Below are 27,118 nucleotides of genomic sequence, written 5' to 3' on the forward strand. Positions count from 1 at the left end.
CTGGACCTTCCAGCCTAGCCCCAGACACCAGCCGAGGGAGTGACCCTAGCTGTGACCAAAAACCACAAACAAGGTTCACAACGCAATGGGTGACAAGCTGTCTCCATGAAGCTTAAAATACAAGGGTGAGGACAAAGCAAGGACAGCTACAAGACTTGCATCTGTAGGGGAAGAAGCAGAAGGAAGCAAGGGGGTATGGTGCAGCATCTGGTGACCTGGAAACAGGAGAACCCCAAAATAAGCAACAGATATTCCTGGTAAAGCACCGTGGCCAGTTTGAGAAGAACAGCTGACACCGGAGTGTGGCTCAGAGCAAGGGGCTTGAAGGGGCTGAGCGGTCGAGGTGCTATAAACTTCTGAAACAGCCCCAAGGCTCCCTGCCCTGTGAGGACAGAACCCCACACTGGAGAGAAACTGCTGCTTGTGGAATAAGATTGAGCTACAGAATAGGGACAATAGAAATGAAAGAAAGAGAAGAGCCAGAAAAAAAGTGGATGTGCCAGTGATGAATATATTGCCTCTCAGCTCCAACACCCCTTTTCTTCCTCATAGCAGAGGAGCTCACAAGGAACTGTATACATTTCCTAGTTCTGTCCGCCAGAAAGCTAGACACAGTGATCGACCCAACAGCAATGAGCATCACTAGAGCCCAAAATGTGGTCTTGAAATACCATTTCCTATGAAAAGAAGTCAGGAGAAAAAAGAAAGAGAAAAGGAAAGAAAAAAGAAATTACAAAATAAAAAAAGAAGACAGGGCTTCTTAGAGAAATGCCTTTTTCAAGTCTGGAGCGGGAAGGTACAAATTACAAGATTAGGCTGGACCACCTTGATGTAGCAGCTAGCAGGAAACTCTTGAAGGCTAATAGGATGTCAAAAGGACTCAGAAGCCAGTTTGAAGAGGCTCCCACTGGCCCATGTGAGCTTTAATAAGGATAAGAATTGCAATGGATTCAAATCAATCAAATATGTTTAAATCTGTGGTTCATAATGCTATTAAAAATTAATTGGTCACCTTGATAGGGAGGCAATTTATTATCTTGGAAACAGGTAAATAAAAGAAAAGAAATGAATCAGGACTTCCCTGGTGGCTCAGCGGTTAAGAATCTGCCTGCCAATGCAGGGGACACGGGTTCGAGCCCTGGTCCGGGAAGATTCTGCCTGCCGCGGAGCAACTAAGGCCGTGCACCACAACTACTGAGCCTGCGCTCTAGAGCCCGCGAGCCATAACTACTGAGCCTGCATGCCACAACTACTGAAGCCCATGTGCCTAGAGCCCGTGCTCCGCAACAAGAGAAGCCACCGCAATGAGAAGCCCACGCACCACAACAAAGAGTAGCCCCCGCTCACCACAACTAAAGACAAGCTTGCATGCAGCAACAAAGACCCAATACAGCCAAAAATAAATAAATGAATAAATTAATTTTAAAAACAAAAGAAATGAATCAAGCATTTATCCTGCCTTCCCAATATGACTTATGCCACTGGGTAACCAAATAATAGATAAGGGGAAGCATCTCTTTATAAAAGTATTGCAACCAGTAAATGAAATAATAGAATTAGGACATCATCATTTTGTTACCCTCTGTGAATTAACTGGTGTAGACATTGAACATCAATGGCTGCTAACATCACAAAAAGAGAGACAGCCGGACACCATGTGCCTCCTGAGGGAAGACCACGTCACCACCTGAAATGTTGCCAAAAGGATCCAACCTGAGTCTGATCAGTCCTCGGGGTCCAGCTGCCCGTTTGCCAGAAATGCAGGTGACAGAGGAGCATGTTGAACTGCACTGTGTGTACAATCAGCGAAATCTAGACCAAGGGAAAATCTACAGGTCAAACAACCCAAATACTCCAACAAATTAATTGTAAAGGAAAAAAAGGGCGGGGGGGCATGGAGAGTATGGCCAACATACCCTAACTGACCCCCCCCAATGAGTTGTGCCCTTGTATAATCTCTTCCTCTTGAGTGTGGGTACGACCTGCAACTTGCCCTTAACCAATAGACCATGGCAAAGGTGAGAGGATGGCACCCGATAAGCATGTTTTGTTATATGACTCCATCTTAGCAGACTGGAAGGGGAGACTCCCCTGTTTGTTTGTTTTTTTTCTTTTTCTTTTTTTTTTTTGGCGTTACCACGCAGCATGCAGAACGTCCCTGACTAGGGATCAAACCCACGCACCCCCTGCAGTGGAAGCACGGAGTCTTAACCATTGGACCACCAGCAAAGTCCTCCCCTATTAGTCTTTTTTTTTTTTTTTTATAGATCCTATTGTTCCTACCTGAAATTCTTTTTTTTTTTTTTTAACATCTTTATTGGGGTATAATTGCTTTACAATGGTGTGTTAGTTTCTGCTTTATAACAAAGTGAATCAGTTATACATATACATATGTTCCCATATGTCTTCCCTCTTGCGTCTCCCCCCCCCCCACTCTCCCTATCCCACCCCTCCAGGCTGTCACAAAGCACCGAGCTAATACCCCTGTGCCTTGCGGCTGCTTCCCCCTAGCTATCTACCTTACTACGTTTGTTAGTGTGTATATGTACATGACTCTCTCTCGCCCTGTCAAAGCTCACCCTTCCCCCTCCCCATATCCTCAAGTCCGTTCTCCAGTAGGTCTGCGTCTTCATTCCTGTCTTACCCCTAGGTTCTTCATGACATTTTTTTTTCTTAAATTCCATATATACGTGTTAGCATATGGTATTTGTCTTTTTCTTTCTGACTTACTTCACTCTGTATGACAGACTCTAGGTCTATCCATCTCATTACAAATAGCTCAATTTCGTTTCTTTTTAAGGCTGAGTAATATTCCATTGTATATATGTGCCACATCTTCTTTATCCATTCATCCGATGATGGGCGCTTAGGTTGTTTCCATCTCCGGGCTATTGTAAATAGAGCTGCAATGAACATTTTGGTACATGACTCTTTTTGAATTTTGGTTTTCTCAGGGTATATGCCCAGTAGTGGGATTGCTGGGTCATATGGTAATTCTATTTGTAGTTTTTTAAGGAACCTCCATACTGTTCTCCATAGTGGCTGAACCAATTCACATTCCCACCAGCAGTGCAAGAGTGTTCCCTTTTCTCCACACCCTCTCCAGCATTTATTGTTTCTAGATTTTTTGAGGATGGCCATTCTGACTGGTGTGAGATGATATCTCATTGTAGTTTTGATTTGCATTTCTCTAATGATTAATGATGTTGAGCATTCTTTCATGTGTTTGTTGGCATTCTGTATATCTTCTTTGGAGAAATGTCTATTTAGGTCTTCTGCCCATTTTTGGATTGGGTTGTTTGTTTTTTTGTTATTGAGCTGCATGAGCTGCTTGTAAATTTTGGAGATTAATCCTTTGTCAGTTGCTTCATTTGCAAATATTTTCTCCCATTCTGAGGGTTGTCTTTTGGTCTTGATTATGGTTTCCTTTGCTGTGCAAAAGCTTTGAAGTTTCATTAGGTCCCATTTGTTTATTTTTGTTTTTATTTCCATTTCTCTAGGAGGTGGGTCAGAAAGGATCTTGCTGTGATTTATGTCATAGAGTGTTCTGCCTATGTTTTCCTCTAAGAGTTTGATAGTTTCTGGCCTTACATTTAGGTCTTTAATCCATTTTGAGCTTATTTTTGTGTATGGTGTTAGGGAGTGATCTAATCTCATACTTTTACATGTACCTGTCCAGTTTTCCCAGCACCATTTCCCCTATTAGTCTTAAATAAGAAAACATCCAGGCTATGAACAGCCTATGGAGAGGGCCACATGACAAGAAATTTGGGGCAGCTTCTAGAACTTAAGGGCCGTCTCCAGCAATCACTGGGAAGCATCTGGAGCCCACGGTTTTGCAGTTGCCAGGAAATGAGCACTGCCAACCAGCCAGAATGAGCTTAGAAGTGGATTCTTCCCTAGTTGAGTCTCCAGATGAGAATGCAGCCTGACCAACACCTTAACTGCAGCCTGTGAGCCCCTGAGAGGAGGATCCAGCTCAGTGGTGCCCAGGCTTTTGACCCATGGAAGCTGAGAGATAATATATGTGTGTTTTTTTTTTCTTTCTCTTTTTTTTTGGCTGTGCCTCACAGCTTGCAGGATCTTAGTTCCCTGACCAGGGATTGAACCCGGGCCCTCGGCAGTGAAAGCAAGGAGTCTTAACTACTGGACCGTCAGGGAATTCCCTATGTGTGTGTTGTTTTAACCCACTAAATTTGTGATAATTTGTTACACAGCATAGAAAAACTAATACAGAGGGAGAACCTATAGATTAAAAGAGACTTAAAAGACATCAACTTTTTTCTTCTATCTCATTCTTTTTATTTGTGCCCTTTTTTGTGTGTGGATAAACCTTGAGGACATTGTGCTAAGTGAAAATAAACCAGCCACAGGAGACAAACACGTATGATTCCATTTATATGAGGTACTTAGAGTAGTCAAAAACATAGACAGAAAGTAGACGGTAGTTTTCAGTGGCTGGTTGGAGGGGCAAATGGGAAGTTATTGTTTAATGGGTATAGAGTTTCAGTTTTGTAAGATGAAAAGAGTTCTGGATGGTGGTGATGGTTGCAAAACAATATGAATATACTTAATACCATCGAACTATACACTTAAAAATGGTTGAGCTAGTAAATGTTGTGTTGTGTGTATTTTACCACAATTTTTTACATTAAGGGGAAAATATATGCAAAAAAACAACATCAAGTTTTTTTCTTATCTCACTCTTTTTCATGTGCACCTTCTTTTCTCTTTTTTCGTTTTTAAGTAGACCTTGTGTTGTAGAGCAGTTTTAGGTAGATAGCAAAATTGAGCAGAAAGTACAAAGAGTTCTCATGTACCCCCTGCCCCTCTCCTCTCAGCTTCCCCCACTATCAAATCCAGTACCATAGTGGTACATTTGTTACAATCAATATTTGTACAATTTAAAATTTTTTTTATTTTGAACTAACTTTAGACTTAGAGAAAGGTTACAAGAATAAAGAGTTTTCTGATATCTTCACCTTGCTTCCCTCAATATTAATATCTATATAATCGAGAATAGGAAGTTAACATTGGTATAATATTATTCATTAAACTACAGACCTTACTTTAATATGAATTTCCCACTAATGTCTCTTTTTGCTTCCAGGATCTGATCCATGATCCCACATTGCATTTAGTTGTTATTTCTGCTTAGTCTATTTCAATCTGTACGCTTTCCTCATCTTTTTTTTTTTTTTTTTTTTTTTTGCCACGCTGAGCAGCTTGTGGGATCTCAGTTCCCTGACCAGGAATTGGACCTGGGCCCTTGGCAGTGAAAACACGGAGTCCTAACCACTGGACTGCCAGAGAATTCCTTGGAATTTTTTTCTTGAATTTTTTTTTAATTGAAGTACAGTTGATTTACAATATCGTGTTAGTTTCAGGTGTACAGCACAGTGATTCAGATCTATCTATCTATCTATATATATCTTTTCCAGATTCTTTCCCCTTATAGGTTATTATAAAATATTGAGCATAGTTCCCTGTGCTATACAGTAGGTCTTTGTTGGTTATCTATTTTTCCTCATCTTTTATGACACAGATCAAAATATTTTTTTAACGAGCAAGCCAAAACAATTTTCTTTTAAAGGATGAATGAAGTTGGAAGACTTATGCCACCTGATTTCAAGTCTATCTATAAAGCAACAGTACCAAGAAAGTGTGCTGTTGGTGTAAGGATAACACTACAGATCAGTGGAAGAGAAAAAAGAGCCCAGAAGTAGAGCCACTGATGTGTGATCTATTAATTTTCAACAAAGTTAATTCAATGCGGAAAGAATAGTCTTTTCAACAAATGATGCTGGAAGAACTAGATATTCGTTTGAAACAAAAAGAATCTCAATCCTTATACCACACACAAAATTTAATTTGAAGTCGATCATAGACATAAGTGTAAAAGTTAAAACTAAAAAAATTCACAATGTTCATTGCAGCTCTATTTACAATAGCCGGGACATGGAAGCAACCTAAGTGTCCATCGACAGATGACTGGATAAAGAAGATGTGGCACATATATACAATGGAATATTACTCAGCCATAAAAAGAAACGAAATTGAGTTATTTGTAATGAGGTGGATGGACCTAGGGTCTGTCATACAGAGTGAAGTAAGTCAGAAAGAGAAAAACAAATATCGTATGTTAACACATATATATGGAATCTAAAAAAAAAAAAAACAGGTCATGAAGAACCTAGGGGCACGACAGGAATAAAGACGCAGACACAGAGAATGGACTTGAGGATACGGGGAGGGCGAAGGGTAAGCTGGGACGAAGTGAGAGAGTGGCATGGACATATATACACTACCAAATATAAAATAGATAGCTAGTGGGAAGCAGCCGCATAGCACAGGGAGATCAGCTCTGTGCTTTGTGTCCACCTAGAGGGGTGGGATAGGGAGGGTGGGAGGGAGACCCAAGAGGGAGGAGATATGGGGATATATGTATATGTATAGCTGATTCACTTTGTTATACGGCGGAAACTAACACACCATTGTAAAGCAATTATACTCCAATAAAGATGTTAAAAAAAACCCCAAAAAACTAAAAAAATGGGAATCCCCTGGTGGTCCAGTGGTTAGGACTCTGCGCTTCCACTGCAGGGGGCATGGGTTCTATCCCTGGCCCAGGAGCTAAGATCCCACAAGCCATGCCAGGGGTGGAGGGTGGGTACTAAAAACTCTTCTAAGGAAAACGTAAGAGGATATTCTCGTAAGCTTGGGCTAAGCAAAGATTTCTTAGGACACAAAAAGCACAGGTCATTTAAAAAATTAACAAATTAGTCTATTAATAAATTAATTAATTGAAAACTTCTGGGGATAGCAGCCATCTTGCCTTCCATCAAAGGAGCCCCGTCGTGCCCGGGGAAGGAAGACAGAAGATGAAAGAAGCATGTGAAACAGTGGCAGGGACCCAGAAACCCTCTTACCCTCTTCCTGTATTGTGCCTTCCCTAGAGCACAGGGAATGTTATTCCATCTGTTTTTGCATTGTTTTGTGATATGAGGCTAAAGAGGAGTTGGGTAGTTGTTTGCCTTGTGTATTAGTATCTCTGGAGTGGTATTCAGAGACATTTGTGCCACTTTTATAAACATAAAAAGTAACCTGATTAAAATAGCCTGATGCTTGTCAATATTAGATGTTCAGATTGAAATTCAATTTAAACAGGCAGAAAAAAGCCCTACATGTTGAACAGTATTCATATTCTTGCATGAATAAAATTATATCTTTGTGTTTAAAAAAAAAAGAAAGAACTTCTGGGAGATTGGGATTGAGATACACACTCCTACATATAAAATAGATAACTAATAAAGACCTACTGTATAGCACAGGGAACTCTACTCAATACTCTGTAATGACCTATATGGGAAAAGAATCTAAAAAAAGAGTGGATAGGGAATTCCCTGGCGGTCCAGTGGTTAGGACTCTGAAGTCTCACTACCAAGGGCCCGGGTTCGATCCCTGGTTGGGGAACTAAAACCCCACGAGCCGCATGGTGCAGCCAAAATTAATTAATTAATTAATTAATTTTAAAAAAAGAGTGGTTATACGTATATGTATAACTGATTCACTTTGCTGTATACCTGAAACTAACACAACATTGTAAATCAACTAGACTCCAATAAAATTTATTTTTTAAAAAAAAAAGAAAGCTTCTGGTCTTCAAAAGCCATTGTTAAGAAGATAAAAAGATAAGCCACAGACTAGGAGAAAATATTCATAATATTTACATATATCTGAAAAAAAGACTGGTATCCAGATTATATAAATAACTCCTACAACTCAATATTAAGAAGTAAAATGATCCAGTTTTTAAAACAGGCAAAAGACTGAACTGTATACTTAAATATGGTTAAGATTGTAAATTTTATGGTGTGTATATTTTACCACAACTGAAAAAAATATTTTAATGGGCAGAAGATTTGAAAAAATCTTTCAGAAAAGAGGATATCAAAATATCAGGCCTTAGACCTTAAGTATATACAATGTTTATTTGTCAATCATACCTCATTAAAGCTAGGGGGAAAGTTTTTTTTTATTTAAAGTAATATTAATAACTGACTTTCTTGAGCACCTGCCACATGCAAGGCACAGCTCCAAATGCATCATTTATACAAACTCTTTGAATCCTTCCTACAACTCCACCAGGTTGGTACTGTTATTTCCAGCAAAGAAATGAAGAAAGCAAGGCACAGAGAGGCTAAGAGGCCCCACAGTGGCAGAGGTTTGCCAGGCAGTGTAGCTCTCGATTCTGTGCTCTCAAATGCAGAGGTAAAGAGGCTCCAATGGGCAATGGGAGAGGAAACGCTCCCAAGGAAAGTGTGGCTGCCTTGCTTGTCCTGGTGGACTGTGCTGAGGAAGGAGGCCCAGCAGGAAGAGGAAATCGAGATAGACGTTTCAAAACCAAAATGCATCACAAGCTTCATTCATTTCCTAAAGAAATATTTACTGAGCCTCTCCTGTGTGCCAGGCACTGTCCCAAGCTGCTGAGGGTCCAGCCATCAGCACCACAGGCACAAATCCGTGCCCTTGTGGAGCTGAGATTCCAAACCTTCCCATGCCTCAGTTTTTCCAGCTGTAAAATGGGTACTCAAAAATGTATTGGGTTGGCCAAAAAGTTCATTTGGTTTAAATAAAAATAAAAGACACATTTTTCATTTTCACCAAGAATTTTATTGACTAATGTATTCACTAACTGAACAAACTTTTTGGCCAACCCAATAGTTAGGCAGTGAAAAAGAAAACAAGGGAGCATGAGAAATGCTCAGAGGGTTACAGGTGACAATGGATGAACCAGACCTTGACAGCAACATGGATCACCTCTGCAGGCAACAGATCCAACAGGCTGTCAACAGGTGGCATTCCCTGAACTCTGTCTGCAGTTTTTGCCTCCACATTGCTTATTATCAAATAATTCAGGAAAATAATCACGGCAGCTTCAGGCAAGTGAGGTCAGAGGAGCTGCCCCAAACAATGACAGGCAAAGAGGTGGTAGTTGATTAGGGAGAGGTCATCTGCGGTGTGGTTTGCCCATGTGGAGGGGAGGGTCAGGCTCCATTTAGAGAATAAATCACACCCTCAGCCCCATGGCAACAGATGTGGGTGACGTGTGTGTGTGTGTGTGTGTGTGTGTGTGTGTGTGTCCGGGAATGTATCAGCAGCCATCTACCTACAGATCACAAACTCATATATGCCTTGGGAGCTATAAATGAAAATTCACAGCAGAGATGGCTCTTTCGAGGAGCTTTCTTCTGGAGTGGGAGGAGGTGTCATGCTACAGCATTAGGAAGCTATTCTAGATAGTGTCTATTGAGGACATCTGGTTTACTGTTGTCACAGCCAGGGCCTCACTGTACCTGGGCCCTAAGAGGGTGCCCTCCACTCTGTTCCCTGAGTCACAGAAATAGAGGCCACCATGCTGACCACTGAGGGCACTGCTCTCCAGGACTCCTTCCCTTTCTTCTGTGACTGGGGAGATTTTATTCAAGGCTCTGGAACCTCAAAAGAAAAGGAACTGCAACTAGAAAATCTCTACAAGGTAGTTTATTCATTTCCAATCTGGGGGGACTCCAGGGAGTCTCTGGGGACCTAGACCCTGACTTCCATTCTTCCATCTTTCCAGCAGCCCGCAGGATTTTATAGCTTCGCAAAGTCGGTGGTTCTCAATGTTGGTGGCTTTAAAACTGCTGCTGCCCATACCCATGTTCACCAGAAAACATGTTGAAGTACATCCTTAGCAGTTTTATTTGTAAATGCTGGAAACCACTTAGGTGGTGGTCCATCAACTGGTAAATGGATGAACAAATTGTGCTGTAGCTGTACAATGAAATGCCACTCTGCAACCAAAAGGAACAAAGTACTGATGCCTGTGACGGGGATTCTCACAGACCTGATGATGGAGAGGGACGGGTAGCCAGACACAAACGAATACGTACTGTGGTGACATCAGGATAGTGTGTATCTGGGAGTGGGGGTGGGGCACTGACCAGAAAGGGAGACTTCTGGGGTACTGGTCAGATCCTCTCTCTTGATCTGAATGGTAGTTAACATGGATTTACACACACACACACACACACACACAAATACATTGAGTTGTAACCTTAACATTTGTGCATTGTACTGTAAGTATACTACACATCAAGAAAAATTAAAAAGCAAAATAATGGGGGAATTCCCTGGTGGTCCAGTGGTTAGGACTCTGCACTGCCACTGAAGGGGACCCAGGTTCCATCCCTGGTCAGGGAACTAAGATCCCACAAGTCTCGTGGTGCAGCCAAAAAAAAAAAAAAAAAAGCAAACTACTGATGCCTTGACCCCACCCCCTGTGTCTGACTTAACTCAGCCTGGGGTGTGGCCTGGGTAAATGGATTTTTAAAAGCTTCCCAAAGGGTTCTACTGAGCAGCAGGCATGAGACCAAACCCTGCAAGAGCCGGAGCCCTTCCTCTCACTTTTCTGAACCCTGGGCTCTGGCTCCCTGCCCCTGACCTTGGCCCCAGGAGGAACACCCCATTGCAGAGGGGCAGCCTGAGGTAGCAGGAAAGGCTCCGGGCTCTGCAGACAGAGTCCAGTTCCATCAATTCTTACTTCTGCGACCTTGACCAAGAAACATCTGTTTCTCTAAGCCTGTTTTTTGTTCGTTTGTTTTTTGGGTTTGTGTGTGTGTGTGTGTGTCGTTAACACGGGGCAGGTGATAGACCTATATCTCACGCACAATACAGCGCAGGAGTGGTAAAAATGGGGTTGGTCTTTATAACGGTAATTTCTTTAAAATATACATCTGATACTGTCACGACTGCCTGAAACCTTTCCGTGGCTCTTCATCGCACTTTGAATAAAATCCTACCTCTTCCTGAGGCCACCATGCCTGTCCAGGTTCACCATGCTCACCATGTCCTGGCCGCTGGCTTGCCTCTCAGTTCAAGCCCTTCTTTGCAGCAGGGCCTTGCAGTGGAATTGTTCCTCCTGGTTTTTCTCAACCCAAGCTCTGGGTCACCACGCCCTGATCCTTTTCTTCATAGCTCCCAGTACATAATAGAGGTATTTGTTGCCGGGCGTGGGATCCGAGTGTGTTCTTGCCTCCACTTTTACCCCATCACCTGGCCCAGGGCCAGGTGCCTTGTGCCTCACTGCTGAATGGAATTCAGTGAACTCAAGGGTGCGCTGTCATTTGAGAAGTCTTTTCTAAATGTCAGAGGGTATTATTATTCGTCCTCCTTCCTGACTCAGTAACCTCTAATATCCTCTGCTCACCATGAGTTTGCTGTTTACTCCTGAAACATTTAGTATCCCAATCATGTGTGAGACATCATGCTAACTGCTGGAGAGGACAAAGAGAGGAGCAAGGCATGGCCCCTGCCCATGAGAAGGCTCCATCCAGGGCTGGAGACACCACAGGAACCTCATCTGAGGATGAGCTGGGAAGTGCTGCAGTGTCCCTCCGCATCCTCTTCTCACTCCACATCCTCTCCAGGTGATCTCAGAGCCTCACAGGGTCTTAGGTGATTCCCTGACCTAATGTAATGCAGCTCTCTCCCACAGGACAAATTCTGAGCTCTTTATCTAAAATCAGCCTGGGGAGCTCTACCCACCACCAGTCCCTCCCATCAGGAAGTTTGCGCAAGCCTCTTAGATAGCCTCATCCACCAGGGGACAGACAGCAGAAACAAGTAGAACTACAATTCTGCAGCCTGTGGAAGGAAAACTACATTCACAGAAAGATAGACAAAATGAAAAGGCAGAGGACTTTGGACCAGATGAAAGAACAAGATAAAACCCCAGAAAAACAACTAAATGAAGTGGAGATAGGCAACCTTCCAGAAAAAGAATTCAGAATAACGATAGTGAAGATGATCCAGGACCTCGGAAAAAGAATGGAGGCAAAGATTGAGAATGCAAGAAATGTTTAACAAAGACCTAGAAGAATTAAAGAAAAAACAAACAGAGATGAATAATATACTAACTGAAATGAAAAATACACTAGAAGGAATCAATAGCAGAATAACTGAGGCAGAAGAATGGATAAGTGACCTGGAAGACAGAATGGTGGAATTCACTGCCACGGAACAGAATAAAGAAAAAAGAATGAAAAGAGGTTAAGACAGCCTAAGAGACCTCTGGGATAACATTAAATGCAACAACGTTCGCATTATATGGGTCCCAGAAGGAGAAGAGAGAGAGAAAGGACCCGAGAAAATATTTGAAGAGATTATAGTCAAAAACTTCCCTAACATGGGAAAGGAAATAGCCACCCAAGTCCAGGAAGCACAGAGAGTCCCAGGCAGGATAAACCCAAGGAGAAACACGCTGAGGCACATAGTAATCAAATTGGCAAAAATTAAAGACAAAGAAAAAATTATTGAAAGCAACAAGGGAAAAACGACAAATAGCATACAAGGGAACTCCCATAAGGTTAACAGCTGATTTCTCAGCAGAAAATCTACAAGCCAGAAGGGAGTGGCAGGACATATTTAAAGTGATGAAAGGGAAGAACCTACAACCAAGATTACTCGACATGGCAAGGATCTCATTCAGATTCCACGGAGAAATCAAAAGCTTAATAGGCAAGCAAAAGCTAAGAGAATTCAGCACCACCAAACCTGCTCTACAACAAATGCTAAAGGAACTTCTCCAAGTGGGAAACACAAGAGAAGAAAAGGACCTACAAAAACAAACCCACAACAATTAAGAAAATGGTCATAAGAACATACATATCAATAATTACCTTAAACATGAATGGATTAAATGCTCCAACCAAAAGACACAGGCTCACTGAATGGATTCAAAAGCAAGACCCATATATATGCCGTCTACAAGAGACCCACTTCAGACCTAGGGACACATACAGACTGAAAGTGAGGGGATGGAAAAAGATATTCCATGCAAATGGAAATCAAAAGAAAGCTGAAGTAGCAATACTCATAGCAGATAAAATAGACTTTAAAATAAAGAAAGTTACAAGAGACAAGGAAGGACACTACATAATGATCAAGGGATCAATCCAAGAAGATATAATGATTATAAATATATATGCACCCAACATAGGAGCACCTCAATACATAAGGCAACTGCTAACAGCTATAAAAGAGGAAATCAACAGTAACACAATCATACTAGGGGAGTTTAACACCCCACTTTCACCAATGGACAGATCATCCAAAATGAAAATTAATAAGGAAACTCAAGCTTTAAATGACACTATAGACCAGATAGATTTAATTGATATTTATAGGACATTCCATCCAAAAACAGCAGATTGCACTTTCTTCTCATGTGCACATGGAACATTCTCCAGGACAGATCACACCTTGGGTCACAAATCAAGCCTTGGTAAATTTAAGAAAATTGGAATCATGTCAAGCATCTTTTCTGACCACAATGCTATGAGATTAGAAATCAATTACAGGGGAAAAAAACGAAAAAACCACAAACACATGGAGGCTAAACAATACGTTACTGAATAACCAAGAGATCACTGAAGAAATCAAAGAGGAAATCAAAAAATACCTAGAGACAAATGACAATGAAAACACGATGATCCAAAACCTATGGGATACAGCAAAAGCAGTTTTAACAGGGCAGTTTATAGCAATACAATCCTACCTCAAGAAACAAGAAACATCTCAAATAAACAATCTAACCTTACACCTAAAGGAACTAGAGAAAGAAGAACAAACAAAACCCCAAGTTAGTAGAAGGAAAGAAATCATAAAGATCAGAGCAGAAGTAAGTGAAATAAAAACAAAGAAAACAATAGCAAAGATCAATAAAACTATAAGCTGGTTCTTTGAGAAGATAAACAAAATTGATAAACCATTAGCCAGACACACCAAGAAAAAGAGGGAGAGGACTCAAATCAATAAAATTAGAAATGAAAACGGAGACGTTACAACAGACACCGCAGAAATACAAAGCATCCTAAGAGACTACTACAAGCAACTCTATGCCAATAAAACGGACAACCTGGAAGAAATGGACAATTCTTAGAAAGGCATAACCTTCCAAGACTGAACCAGGAAGAAACAGAAAATATGAACAGACCAATCACAAGTAACGAAATTGAAACTGTGATTAAAAATCTTCCAACAAACAAAAGTCCAGGACCAGATGGCTTCACAGGTGAATTCTATCAAACGTTTAGAGAAGAGCTAACACCCGTCCTTCTCAAAAGCTTCCAAAAAATTGCAGAGGAAGGAAAACTCCCAAACTCATTCTATGAGCCCACCATCACCCTGATACCAAAGCAGACAAACATACTACAAAAAAAGAAAATTACAGACCAATATCACTGATGAATATAGATGCAAAAATCCTCAAATAAAATACAAGCAAACAGAATCCAACAAAACATTAAAGGATCGTGGGCTTCCCTGGTGGCGCAGTGATTGAGAGTCCGCCTGCCGATGCAGGGGACACGGGTTCGTGCCCCGGTCCGGGAAGATCCCACGTGCCGCGGAGCGGCTGGGCTCGTGAGCCATGGCCGCTGAGCCTGCGCGTCCGGAGCCTGTGCTCCTCAACGGGAGAGGCCGTAGCAGTGAGAGGCCCGCGTACCGCAAAAAAAAAAATTTATCCCAGGGATGCAAGGATCCTTCAGTATATGCAAATCAATCAATGCGATACACCATTGTAACAAATTGAAGAAGAAAAACCATATGATCATCTCAATAGATGCAGAAAAAGCTCTTGAAAAAATTCAACACCCATTTATGATAAAAACTCTCCAGAAAGTGGGCATAGAGGGAACCTACCTCAACGTAATAAAGGCCATATACGACAAACCCACAGAAAACATCATTCTCAATGGTGAAAAACTGAAACCATTTCCACTAAGATCAGGATGTCCACTCTTGCCACTATTATTCAACATAGTTTTGGAAGTCCTAGCCACAGAAATCAGAGAAGAAAAAGAAATAAAATGAATACAAATTGGAAAAAGGAAGTAAAACTGTCACTATTCGCAGATGACATGATACCATACATAGAGAATCCTAAAGATGCCACCAGAAAACTACTAGAGCTCATCAATGAATTTGGTAAGGTTGCAGGATACAAAATTAATGCACAGAAATATCTTGCATTCCTATACGCTAACAATGAAAGATCAGAATGAGAAATTAAGGAAACAATCCCATTCACCACTGCAACAAAAAGAATAAAATACCTAGGAATAAACCTACCTAGGGAGACAAAAGACCTGTACTCAGAAAACTATAAGACACTGATGAAAGAAATCAAAGACGACACAAACAGATGGAGAGATATACCATGTTCTTGGATTGGAAGAATCAACACTATGAAAATGACTACACTTCCCAAAGCAATCTACAGATTCAATGTAATCCTTATCAAATTACCAGTGACATTTTTTACAGAACTAGAACAAAAAATCTTAAAATTTGTATGGAGACACAAAAGACCGCAAATAGCCAAAGCAGTCTTGAGGGAGAAAAATGGAGCTGGAGAAATCACTCCCTGACTTCAGACTATACTACAAAGCTACAGTAATCAGGACAATATGGTACCAGCACCAAAACAGAAATATAGATCAATGGAACAGGATAGAAAGCCCAGAGATAAACCCACGCACCTATGGTCAACTAATCTATGACAAAGGAGGCAAGGATATACAATGGAGAAAACACAATCTCTTCAATAAGTGATGCTGGGAAAACTGGACAGCTACATGTAAAAGAATGAAATTAGGACATTCCCTAACACCATACACAAAAATAAACTCAAAATGGATTAGAGACCTAAATGTAAGACCAGACAATATAAAACTCTTAGAGGAAAACATAGGAAGAACACTCTTTGACATAAATCACAGCAAGATCTTTTTTGATCCACCTCCTAGAGAAATGGAAATAAAAACAAAAATAAACAAATGGGACCTAATGAAACTTAAAAGCTTTTGCACAGCAAAGGAAACCATAAGCAAGGCGAAAAGACAACCCTCTGAATGGGAGAAAATATTTGTAAGCGAAACAACTGACAAAGGGTTAATCTTCAAAATATACAAGCAGCTCATGCAGCTCAATATCAAAAACAACAAACAACCCAATCCAAAAATGGGCAGAAGAACTGAATAGACATTTCTCCAAAGATATACAGATTGCCAACAAACACATGAAAGGATGCTCAACATCACTGATCATTAGAGAAATGCAAATCAAAACTACAATGAGGTATCACTTCACAGTGGTCAGAATGGCCATCACCAAAAAATCTGCAAGGAATAAATGCTGGAGAGGGTGTGGAGATACGGGAACCCTCTTGCACTGTTGGTGGGAATGTAAATTGATACAGCAACTATGGAGAACAGTGTGGAGGTTTCTTAAAAAACTAAAAACAGAACTACCGTATGACCCAGCAATCCCACTACTGGACATATACCCTGAGAAAACCATAATTCAAAAAGAGACATGTACCCCAATGTTCATTGCAGCACTATTTACAATAGCCAGGACATGGAAGCAATCTAAGTGTCCATCCATAGGTGAATGGATGAAGAAGATGTGGCATATATATATACAATGGAATATTAGTCAGCCATAAAAAGAAACAAAATCGAGTTATTTGTAGTGAGGTGGGTGGACCTAGAGTTTGTCATACAGAGTGAAGTAAGCCAGAAAGAGGAAAACAAATACCATGTGCTAACACATATATATGGAATCTTAAAAAATAAATAAAAAGGTTCTGATGAACCTAGGGGCAGGACAGGAATAAAGATGCAGACGTAGAGAACGGACTTGAGGACATGGGGAGGGGGAAGGGTAAGCTGAGATGAAGTGACAGTAGCATTGACATATATACACTACCAAATGTAGATAGCTAGTGGGAAGCAGCTGCATAGTACAGGGAGATAAAAAAAGAAAAAAAAATCATCCTGGGTTTTTTCACCAGTGTGTCTCACAGGCACAAATGCAACAAAATCTAAAACTGAATCCATCTCTCCTAAACAATTTACTGATATTTCAGATAAAAGCATAGCTTATTGAGGTAATGATGCTGAGAAACCATATTACCCTTTGGAGGAAAAATTTTTACACCAGAAGACATTCCAGGAGGATAAAAGATTTATTTTTTAATTAATTAATTAATCAATCTTATTTTTGGCTGCGTTGGGTCTTCGTTGCTGTACACAGGCTGTTCTCTAGTTGCGGCGAGCAGGGGCTACTCTTCGTTGCAGTGCGCGGGCTTCTCATTGCAGTGGCTTCTCTTGCTGCGGAGCCCGGGCTCTAGGTGCATGGGCTCAGTAGTTGTGGCTCTTGGGCTCTAGAGCAGAGGCTCAGTAGTTGTGGCACATGGGCTTAGCTGCCCCTCGGCAGGTGGGATCTTCCCAGCCCAGGGCTTGAACCCGTGTACCCTGCATTTAGCAGGCAGATTCTTAACCACTGCACCACCAGGGAAGTCCCTAAAAGATTTAAACATAAACAATTTAGTCATGTAAAGACTTTGAATATTTTTGTAAGTGAACTGGGGAGTCCTTGGAGGATTTTAAGCAGAGGAGTGACATGGTCTGATGTTGTAGCAGGATCACTCTAGCCACAGTAAGGGAAGAGACCTGCGAGACTGTATTTCAGTAAACTGCATCCCAGAGCTGCTGCTGGGAAGTGAGCCATCACCCCTGTGTCTTCCTGCTGGCTGCTTTCAAGGTCTTCTCTTTGTCTCTGATGTCCTGCAAATTCATTATGATATGTTTAGGCATGGATCTGTTTTTATTTATCCAACTTGAGAGTTGATGATCACAGTGACTCTGAAGTGTGTTGTCTTCCAAGAATTCTTGAGGATACTGACAGTGTCTCTTTCCCATATTCTCTATCATTTTCTTATGTGACTTCACATAGACATGTATTAGACTTTCCCTCTCTATCCTTCACACCTCAAATCCTTTCTTTCAACTATCCCATCTCTTTTTTTTTCCAGTTATATATATTTTTATTAAAAAATTTTTTTTACTGAAATATAGTTGATTTACAATATTGTGTAAGTTTCAGATGTACAGCACAGTGATTCAGTTATACATATATACATATATTCTTTTTCAGATTCTTTTCCCTTATAGGTTATTATGTAATATTGAGTAGAGTTCCCTGTGCTATACAGTAGGTCCTTGTTGGCTATCTATTTTATACATAGTAGTGTGTATTTGTTAATTCCAGCCTCCTAATTTATTCCTGCCCACACCCACTTATTCCATCTCTTTTAATCTCTGGACTACATTGTGAATGTTCTGTTTTTTCACATCTATCTTCCCTCTCATGATTTTTCTCTTCAAGTGTGTCAGATCTATTGTTTATTCTTTTTTTAAATTGTTTTAAATTTCAATCATTTTAGTTTTCATTACTATGAATTTTATTGTATTCTTTTCCAAATCTGCTTTACCAGTCCTTAGATTATGTTTTTCCTTCTTCCTTGTTTCTTGTTGTCCAAGGTTTTAAAAAAAATTTTCTGTAAACATGTTATGAATACTTATTTTTTAACTTATGACAAAATACACATAAAATTTACCATCTTAACCATTTTAAGTGTACATTTCCGTAGCGTTAAGTAATTCACATTGTTGTGCACCCAATCTCCAGAACTCTTTCCATCCTGCAAAACTGCCAAATACTTATTTTTAAACAGTGAAACCACAAAAATACTTGAAGAAACTATAGGTGAATATTTTTAAAATTAATTTATTAATTTATTTATTTTTGGTTGCATTGGGTCTTCATTGGCCCCCGTTGCTGCGCGCGGGCTTTCTCTAGTTGGGACAAGCTGGGGCTATTCTTTGTTGCGGTGCACGGGCTTTTCATTGCGGTGGCTTCTCTTGTTGCAGAGCACAGGCTCTAGAGCGCAGGCTCAGTAGTTGTGGCGCATGGGCTTAGTTGCCCCGCGGCATGTGGAATCTTCCCGGACCAGGGCTCAACCCCACCAGGGCTCAACCCCGTGTCCCCTGCATTGGCAGGCGGATTGTTAACCACTGCACCACCTGGGAAGTCCCTAGGTGAATATTTATATGATATTCAGATGTGGAGCGACTTTTTAAGCATTGTACCAAAGTCTGAAACCATAAAGATTTGAATACAAAGAAATGTGAAAAAAAAGTGAAACTTCTTCGAAATACTATTTAAATTGAACAAATGAAAAAAAAAACTGGGAGAAATTCTTGAAAAATATGTGACAAAGGGTTAATAGCTTTAATACATAGAGTAATTTCAAATCAATAAGAAAAAACTTAATAGGACAACAGATAATGGAAGTGAATTTATAAAAGAAGGAACACAAACGCCTAAAAAGAAAAACTATTTAACCACAGAAGTAATCAAGAAAAGCAAATCAAAAGAGCAATGAGATTAATATTTCTTATCTATCAGACTGAGAAAAATGAATGTCCAATGTCGGCAGGGTTAATAATGAGGAAGTGAGCCTTGTTGATAACAGCTGACCAGAATGTAATTGATAACGCCTTCCAGAAGTCAATGTGGCATGTGTCAAAAACCTAAAAATGTGTACTTTGTTACTCAACAATTACACTGCCAGGACTTTGTCCTAAGGAAAATATTTGAGAAGTGTGCAGGTGTGTGGCATCGTTAGTTATAATAGTGAAAAAATTCTAAAATATATATCCAGTCATAGAGTGTTGATTAAACCATCCATCAGCGGACTACTACGTAGTCATTACAATTGAAGGTATTAATTAACAAGAAGAGATTCATGATGTATTAGTAAATGAAAAAAGCAGGTTTCCAAACATCGTACCATAACGTACATACAAAACATCCCATTTTTGTTAAAAAATACACTTCCTTTGAGTTTGTAAGAATATATACCAAAATGTTAATAGCGATCCTTCGGTTGATGGGATTCTATTTTTATTCTTTTATTATTATTATTGCAGTTATTATTATTCCGTCTGGTTTCTCTTCCCCCCCCCCAAAGAGCATATATTATTTACATAATAATAAGTTAAGTTACCGACGGGAAACAAAAGAAACACGTAACGGCTTTCTAAAGGGCCTACCCACGCAATAAAAGTGACCATTTATTGATAAAGCACGCAGTGTCAGAAGCCCCCAGCGGCGGTTTCCACGTGCGTTCGTCCTCAAGGCAGCCAGGGTTCGCGGTCGCCCGGAGACGCCAGTCCCTCAGGCACCGCCGAGGCCACCTCAGGCAGCGCGCGGGTCCTGACAGGGGGCGGGGCACGGCAGCCCGGAAGAGACGCCGCGCCGCACATACTCCTTCCTTTCCAGCTCCGGCCCCGGACCCAGCAGCCGTCGCGGTTAGTTCCTCTGGAGTTCGGGTTCCATCGGCCCCCATCCTGGCTTTCTCGCCGCCGTAGTCGTTGCTCCTCCCCGGGGTTGTGGCGGAGGCTGCTCGCTCCCGCTCCCCTCACGTCCATTTCTGAGCAATGAGAGGAGCCAGGGCCGCACTTCGCTGGGTAGTGGGGCCCTGGCAGGCGAAGATTGGCGTCCCGATAGTGGAAGGCGGAGGGGAGAGGAAGATGAAGCTCCTGCGTGGCGGGGAAGATCCGGGCGAGGCTAGGGAGACTGCTCCTCTTGCACGTTGTTTTTCGGGGCAGAACCCCGCACCCTGAGTTGCCTCTTTGCCTGGTCATGGAAGTTCAGTTTGGGAGAAGAGTGGTAGGCTGTGAAGGTTTCAGCCCTTTGGTTTGGGGTCAGCGGCCTGTTATGAATCGAGGGCTTTCCTCTGGGTCATTCCCGCGCACCTGAAGGTACCGCCGCGCCCATTCCGCATTAGGTACTGTTGCTGAGGGTCCCCAAATAGTCCGAGCGTACAGGGTCTGCTTCCCGTTTTACACCTTTGTTGTGAGTGTGAAAGTCTTGCAGCGAGTATGTACCTCCATCGTTTTATTTTAACGTCCTGGCAATTTCTCACCTGAATCGTGTTTTCGAGGGTGGGGGAGGGAACTAGTCACTGTTGGACTTAAGTTAGCGGAGTTTGAATTCTTGTTTTTCATGGTGTGTTTGAGATTTCAGTCCATTGGACAGTGATGTGTGTGTGTGTGTGTGGTCTTTGGGGGTGATGAACTGGGTTACTGGCCCGTGGCCACACTGCTCAAAAATGCTCTTGATAATCGCTTCCTTCCTGCAGATGTTGATGCCTAAGAAGAACCGGATTGCCATTTATGAACTCCTTTTTAAGGAGGGAGTGATGGTGGCCAAGAAGGACGTCCACATGCCTAAGCACCCCGAGCTGGCAGACAAGAATGTGCCCAATCTTCATGTCATGAAGGCCATGCAGGTAGCGGGGGTGGGGGGGGGTGGCTGCTGGGGCAGATGGAGGGATTTTCCACTGGTGTTCAAGGCAAATTCCAAGGAGAAGTCAGGACAGCCAGAGCTGCTTGCTGCCTTGAAGGGCTGTGAGGTAGATACACCGTGAAAATTTGTCTACTGTGAAGTTGAGCTTCCCATTTGCACTGCTTTTCTAGCCTCTAGTTATGTCTTAACCGTGGTTTTCTGTCTTACAGTCTCTCAAATCACGAGGCTACGTGAAGGAACAGTTTGCCTGGAGACATTTCTACTGGTACCTAACCAACGAGGGTATCCAGTATCTCCGGGATTACCTTCACCTGCCCCCTGAAATCGTGCCTGCCACCCTGCGCCGCAGTCGTCCTGAGACTGGCAGGCCGCGGCCCAAAGGTATAGTGCCCACATAATGCACAGAGAAGGCATTCTCTGAAGTTGCTCTTTCTGGGGAGAGAGGTGAAACTGGGTTTTTTTGTGTGGGGCATGGAGGTGGTCTTAGTAATATAACATTGGAATCAGCTCTTGAGGGACTCTGACACGCAAGACCTAGGTCAGGTCCTAGAACCTTTAATGGAACCGGACTCAGGTCTTTAGGCAATCCCTAGAAATGGCATTAAACACAGGATATTATTCTGTGGCAAGATAAATGTTATAGAGTATTACTGAAATTTTCTCCTGAAATTTTTCCAGTAGAGCGAGGTGCTTATCCCCCCCAAGAAGTCCAAAGCAAAGCTGTTTACCATGTGAAATAAATGAAGAGTTGTCTAGAGTTTCTTGGCAGTGGGAGCAGAAATAATCACGACAGGGGAGAATGGATGTAGAGAGTGCGTGTGTGTATATTAGCAGTGTGCAAGGGGTCTGTGTGTGGGGAATTACCTTCTGACTCGAGGTCATTGTTGGCTTACAGTTGGCATTTTTCAGGGCTATGGTTCCTTTTCCTTAGGTTTTGAAAAAATTTGTCACTGGAACTCTGTAGAAAGAGCAGTTTGTGAGTTTGATGAGGTGAGATGCAGAGATTCCTAAAAACAGATGATAATCAGACTGTCAGGTTCCCTGGAATGGCACTTCATGGAGCTCAGGAATCTGCATTTTTTATGAAAGCTCCCTAGGTGGTTAGGCAGGATTACATGTCTTTAGAGCAAAGGTTCTTCACTGCATCTTGGAATCTTTGGGGGCATGGGAGTGTTGCCAATGCCATTGTTTGTTCCCACACAGATTCCAGTTTGCCATAGGTGGGGCCTGGCGTTTATTTACTTTGGCCACTTACTACAGATTCAATCTAAAAAAGTCCATTTTCAAATCATGAACTCTATAGGTAATTTTCCAGCATAACAAGGTAGAGAGAATACTAGATTAACCTTTCAGTGTTCATGAGAATGTTATCCCACAGCCTAGTGAGACGCGAGGAGGAGCTAGAGGATTCTCAGTGGCTTCTGTATTTATATACTTATATTGGAGGTGGGGCTTGCAGCTTATGGTGCCTCCTTTCCTGTTTGCACAGGAAGTTTTCCATTTCAGAGATGGGTCAGGTTCAAAGTTTTGGCTATTCAAATGTTTGTAGAAATGGCTGGATTTCTTAATTTGCCAAGGAATTGGAAAATGTGTGTTTATGCTGAGAAATACAGAAGAAAGCAAACTTTTTGCAGGTGTACGACATTTTAATTAAGATGTGCGTTTTCCTAGGTCTTAGAGGAGCCAAAACGTCAGCGATGGCAGGTTTCTACCTGACTGTCGTGGGTGTAGGAGTTCCTGTCCCCATTAACCCATCATAACTAAGTGTTGCCCAGTGAGAATGGAGAGCAGTTCGTTCTTTTGGCCTGAAGGGAACAGAGTTCCCACGTTGCCCTGTGTTCATACTGTGGTTTAATTTGTGTAGGTCTGGAAGGAGAGCGACCTGCAAGACTCACAAGAGGGGAAGCCGACAGAGACACCTACAGACGAAGCGCTGTGCCCTGTGAGTAGCATCATCTGTACCTGGGTATTGAGGTAGAATCTTGGGATTCTACTCTGGCTGGGGCTCGGCCCTTGTAGATGCCAAGGTAACCAGTAAAGATCCTTTGTTTCATCTCGGATCATCTCCAGCTGGAGTCCTTTGTACTTCTTGTCTTATGCAGGGATGGGGATTAGAAGGAAAGCCCTTTGAGCTGGGGACACCGAAGACTTTAGTTGAAGACCTTTAGAGCAAAACTGAAGACTTTTAGGAAAGCAACATGCTTTCTTTGTTTTGTAGTTGTGTTCCTGTGTTGTGCTTGAGGGCAGGGCCCACTCACATCACCTTTGTTGCTTTTTTATTGCAAAAATAGTGCAAAATCTTGTTTTTAAATAGCACATGTTTGCACTGATGGGAACAACAGACGTCTGTTCATTCAACAGATATATACTGAGTGCCTGTGGTATGCCAGACATGATTCTAGGAACTGGGGGGCTAGTAGTGTACATGAGAGACAAAAGGCCCTTCTCTTGTTGAACTTGCATTTTAGTAGTAGGGGGTGGATAAACAAAAATAAGTATATATCATGTCCATCGTGGGTGCTATGGGGGTGCGGGGTGTGCAGCTTCCAATTGGATTTTTAGGGAAAGTTCTGTCGAAGTGAGATTGAAGCAAACATTTGCAGGAGGTGAGGCTACCTGGGGGAAGAGCATTACAGGCAAAGGTCCTATGGGGAAGGCACCTGACTTGTCTAAACAGAAGATAATGGGAGAGTCAGATAAGGATGTAGGTCTCATAGTTCTGTGGGCCATGGTATGACTTGGGATTTTACTCTGGAATAAGGTGGGGAGCCATTCAATTTGTTTTAAAGAGACTCTGTCCTTGCTGCAGAAGCAGTTAATTGTGATATAAAGAAAGGTGTAAAGGGAATTTTTACTAACTTTCACTGCTCTTGCCTCCTACTTGTGGTGCCTGATTCTTCAGGTGTGAGAAGTGAGCGATTAACCTAAATAGCTTATAGGATAGTAGTAAGAAAGATTTCCTCCAGCAAACAGGCTCTCAGTTCAGAGAAAGTTCGTCATCGCTTTTATTAGAAGTCAAACCACACAAGGAGTCAGCCAGAGGATGTGACAGTTGGTCCCCAAGTTGAGGGTGGGGGAGTGAGCATTTCAGGGAGAGATCGGCATGAACAAAGGTACGGAGTTGGGGAGGATACTGTGGCTCTGGTCAAAGGGCCAGGGGGTGAGCAGACAGGAGCCTGTGGTGGGTGTGGTCAGAAATGGGCCAAAGGGGGGCTCCGATTTGAATAAGATTTACTGAAACCGCACTGACTATTAGCCCTGTCCCTCAAATGTGAATTGTAAAATTTCCTAGTCGTCACATTTAAAGCAAATAGAAATGGTTTATGTGGATGTTAATTTTTTTTAATCCCAGGGTATTTTGAAATGTTATTTTAATATGTAACCTGTATAAACATTAATGAGATATTTTGCATTCTCTTAAGTCTTGAAATCTGATGGGTAGTTTGCACACATCTCGATTTGGGCTAGTGGCTGACATATAGGACGGAGCAGCACTAGATCTTTCATCTTGTTTGCCACTTTCCCTTGGTCATAATAAAGTTGCTTTTTGCTTCTGTGGGCCCTTCACCTCTTAGTTCCCCCTTCATTGAGCTCCCTCTGAGCTAGGTGCTGGTCTGAAGCATGGAAGTAGCTCAGTGATGGGAAGTGCCATATAGGAAGTGCACATAATCCAGACTTCATGGTCAAGGCAGCCTTCCTGGAGGAGGCAATAGTTTGGGCTGTGAGTTTTGTAAGGTGACTTAAGGAAGGCTGCCCCCAGAGAGGGATGGGGCAGAGGTGGCTCAGAAGATGTCTCCCCACTGCAGGTTGTAATTTACTTGTACTTCATGGTACCTTTGCTGACATGGCTTTTCTTGCAAGATTGGGTTGGGTGACTTGTCCTTGTTCTGTAGTGGATCAGATCATATGATGAATCTAAATCGGTGTTTCTCATTCCAGCTGGTGCCGACAAGAAAGCCGAGGCCGGGGCTGGGTCAGCAACCGAATTCCAGTTTGTAAGTATCCCCTTTTTGCTCTTCATAAGCAGTCACTATTCTGGTCTCAGCCCTTTGGATCTGCATATCCAGAGATGCAGTATAGTGTGGTGGGTCCCACCCCTCTTCCCAAGCACATATTCCAGATAGGTTTTTATATTAAGGCACAGTATGCAAACATCTGTAAATATATAAATTACTGAAACACGTCTCACAGATCAATACTACATGAGGCATAGTGGTATTTTCTAGTTCATTAATGGCCATCATAGGCTCCCTGGATTAGTTTCGTGAACCAAAACAGGGTTGAAACCTGAACACTGGGGATTGAGCAGGCTCTAGACTCCAGATGGTGTGATCTTCGGCAGGTGCCCCTCTGTGCCTGTTACCTCATCTGTAAAGTAGTAGCTATCTCAAGGTAGTTGTGAGACTAGTTAATCCAAGTAAAGGATTAACCCCGGGGATGGTGTATCACTGTTGGGACAGCAGCTGTCCTGGGCAGCAGGAAATGGGCCTAGGAGGTGAATGTGGCCCCAGAGCCTGTAAGAGGCAGGGCTGGGTTCTCTGAGCCCTTACATATGGGGACCTCTCCAGTGATGATGAGGCCTGCTGCCCGGCATACCACTTATGCTGATGTCATGTGCTTTCTCTTGCAGAGAGGCGGATTTGGTCGTGGACGTGGTCAGCCACCTCAGTAAAGTTTGGAAGAGATTGTTTTGTGTTGAATAAACGTGTAGCCAGAAAAAATTAATCTTGTGTACCCTATTTTGTGCGTTATGTAGCCTGAACAGGACTGGTTTAAGGATCAGAGTGTTAAGTGGGGTAAGAGCGGATTGGTTTTGGGTGTTGTCCTTATCCAGGGTGACATCACTTGTTGCTGTTAGAGCTGCAGTACTTGGCTTTGACCTGGACCCTCTTTGCTCCAGCATAAGCCTCCCTGTGGGGTCCTGTCCAGTGTGGTTAACCGTTCTGGGAGGTGGTTGGAAAGCTGGGCGTCTTTACCACACCAGCCATGCTGGCTCAGTTGCTATTCTGGACCTGGAATTATTAATCTTCAAAGCTCAGGGTTTTCAAGAATCAGGGAGAAAACATTGCACAAAAACACCCTAAAGGGACTGCCCAGCCTCCCGCCAGGAATACTAGACAACTGGAGGTCTTGCTATACCAGGGCTCCTTGAAAATAGGAAATCCACTGTCCCATTTTCCTGGGGTTTGTCAGTGATGAGCCGGCATACGACATGAGTGCATGGGCAAGAACAGTGTGTTAGTTTTTCTCTTGGTGGGGCCAAGTGTCATGTAAGTATCCAGAGGGGTTTGATGGGACCATTTCTGTGGGCCTGCACTGGAAACACCACCTGCCTGGTGCAGTGCCAGGAAGTGAGCCTTGAAGGTGCAGCCCAGTAAGAGTCCAGGGGCACAAGCCTGCAGGCAAGCTTGCTGGCTGAGATACCAACTTTGACTTGCAGGTCAAACCTGGGCTGCTGATGGTTGCAGTAAATCTGCACTTCCTGCTCAGAGGTCAAAGCTTTTGAGGCAGCAACTCTGGGTCAACCAGCAGGCCCACCAAGGTAAGGAAAGCCAGCAAGATGGATAACTAATAGAAGTGGCTCTTCTTAAGGGGTATGGGGACTTGGGAATAATTTGTGGGGTACTATGGGCCAAGCATTGTATGGAGAAGGCGGATAATTAACCAGGTGAAACTGATAACTGATAAAAATCCTAAACTGCACAGGTGGTTTTGCACTGGTAACCACGTATTTCAGTCCTGACCGGCAGTTGTAATTTAGACCACAAGGTGGCAGCGGACAGCAGCCCTGAATGTGCACTTACTCTTAGTCCTGGGAGGTGAGCTTTGTATTCTGAACTGCCAATGAGTAGAA

General features: G+C 42.4%; 1 protein-coding gene and 1 non-coding gene across 2 annotated transcripts; both read left to right on the forward strand.

The window, feature by feature from the left end:
- Positions 1-10,172: 10,172 nt before the first annotated feature.
- Positions 10,173-10,245, forward strand: TRNAG-GCC (transfer RNA glycine (anticodon GCC)). The gene has a single exon. It is a non-coding gene; the product is annotated as a tRNA-Gly (tRNA).
- Positions 10,246-20,155: 9,910 nt separating this feature from the next.
- On the forward strand, positions 20,156-25,989 carry RPS10 (ribosomal protein S10). Its single transcript, XM_022581644.3, has 6 exons — positions 20,156-20,264; positions 21,098-21,247; positions 21,474-21,645; positions 23,129-23,206; positions 25,204-25,259; positions 25,895-25,989. The coding sequence occupies exons 2-6, from the start codon at positions 21,098-21,100 to the stop codon at positions 25,934-25,936; spliced, it is 498 nt and encodes a 165-aa protein (XP_022437352.1). The 5' UTR covers positions 20,156-20,264; the 3' UTR covers positions 25,937-25,989.
- The last annotated feature ends 1,129 nt before the right edge of the window (positions 25,990-27,118 follow it).

This window comes from Delphinapterus leucas, chromosome 10, assembly GCF_059928025.1.
Source record: "Delphinapterus leucas isolate spDelLeu-1000000601 "Yukka" chromosome 10, BTC_Dleu_Yukka2, whole genome shotgun sequence".
Taxonomy (NCBI): domain Eukaryota; kingdom Metazoa; phylum Chordata; class Mammalia; order Artiodactyla; family Monodontidae; genus Delphinapterus; species Delphinapterus leucas.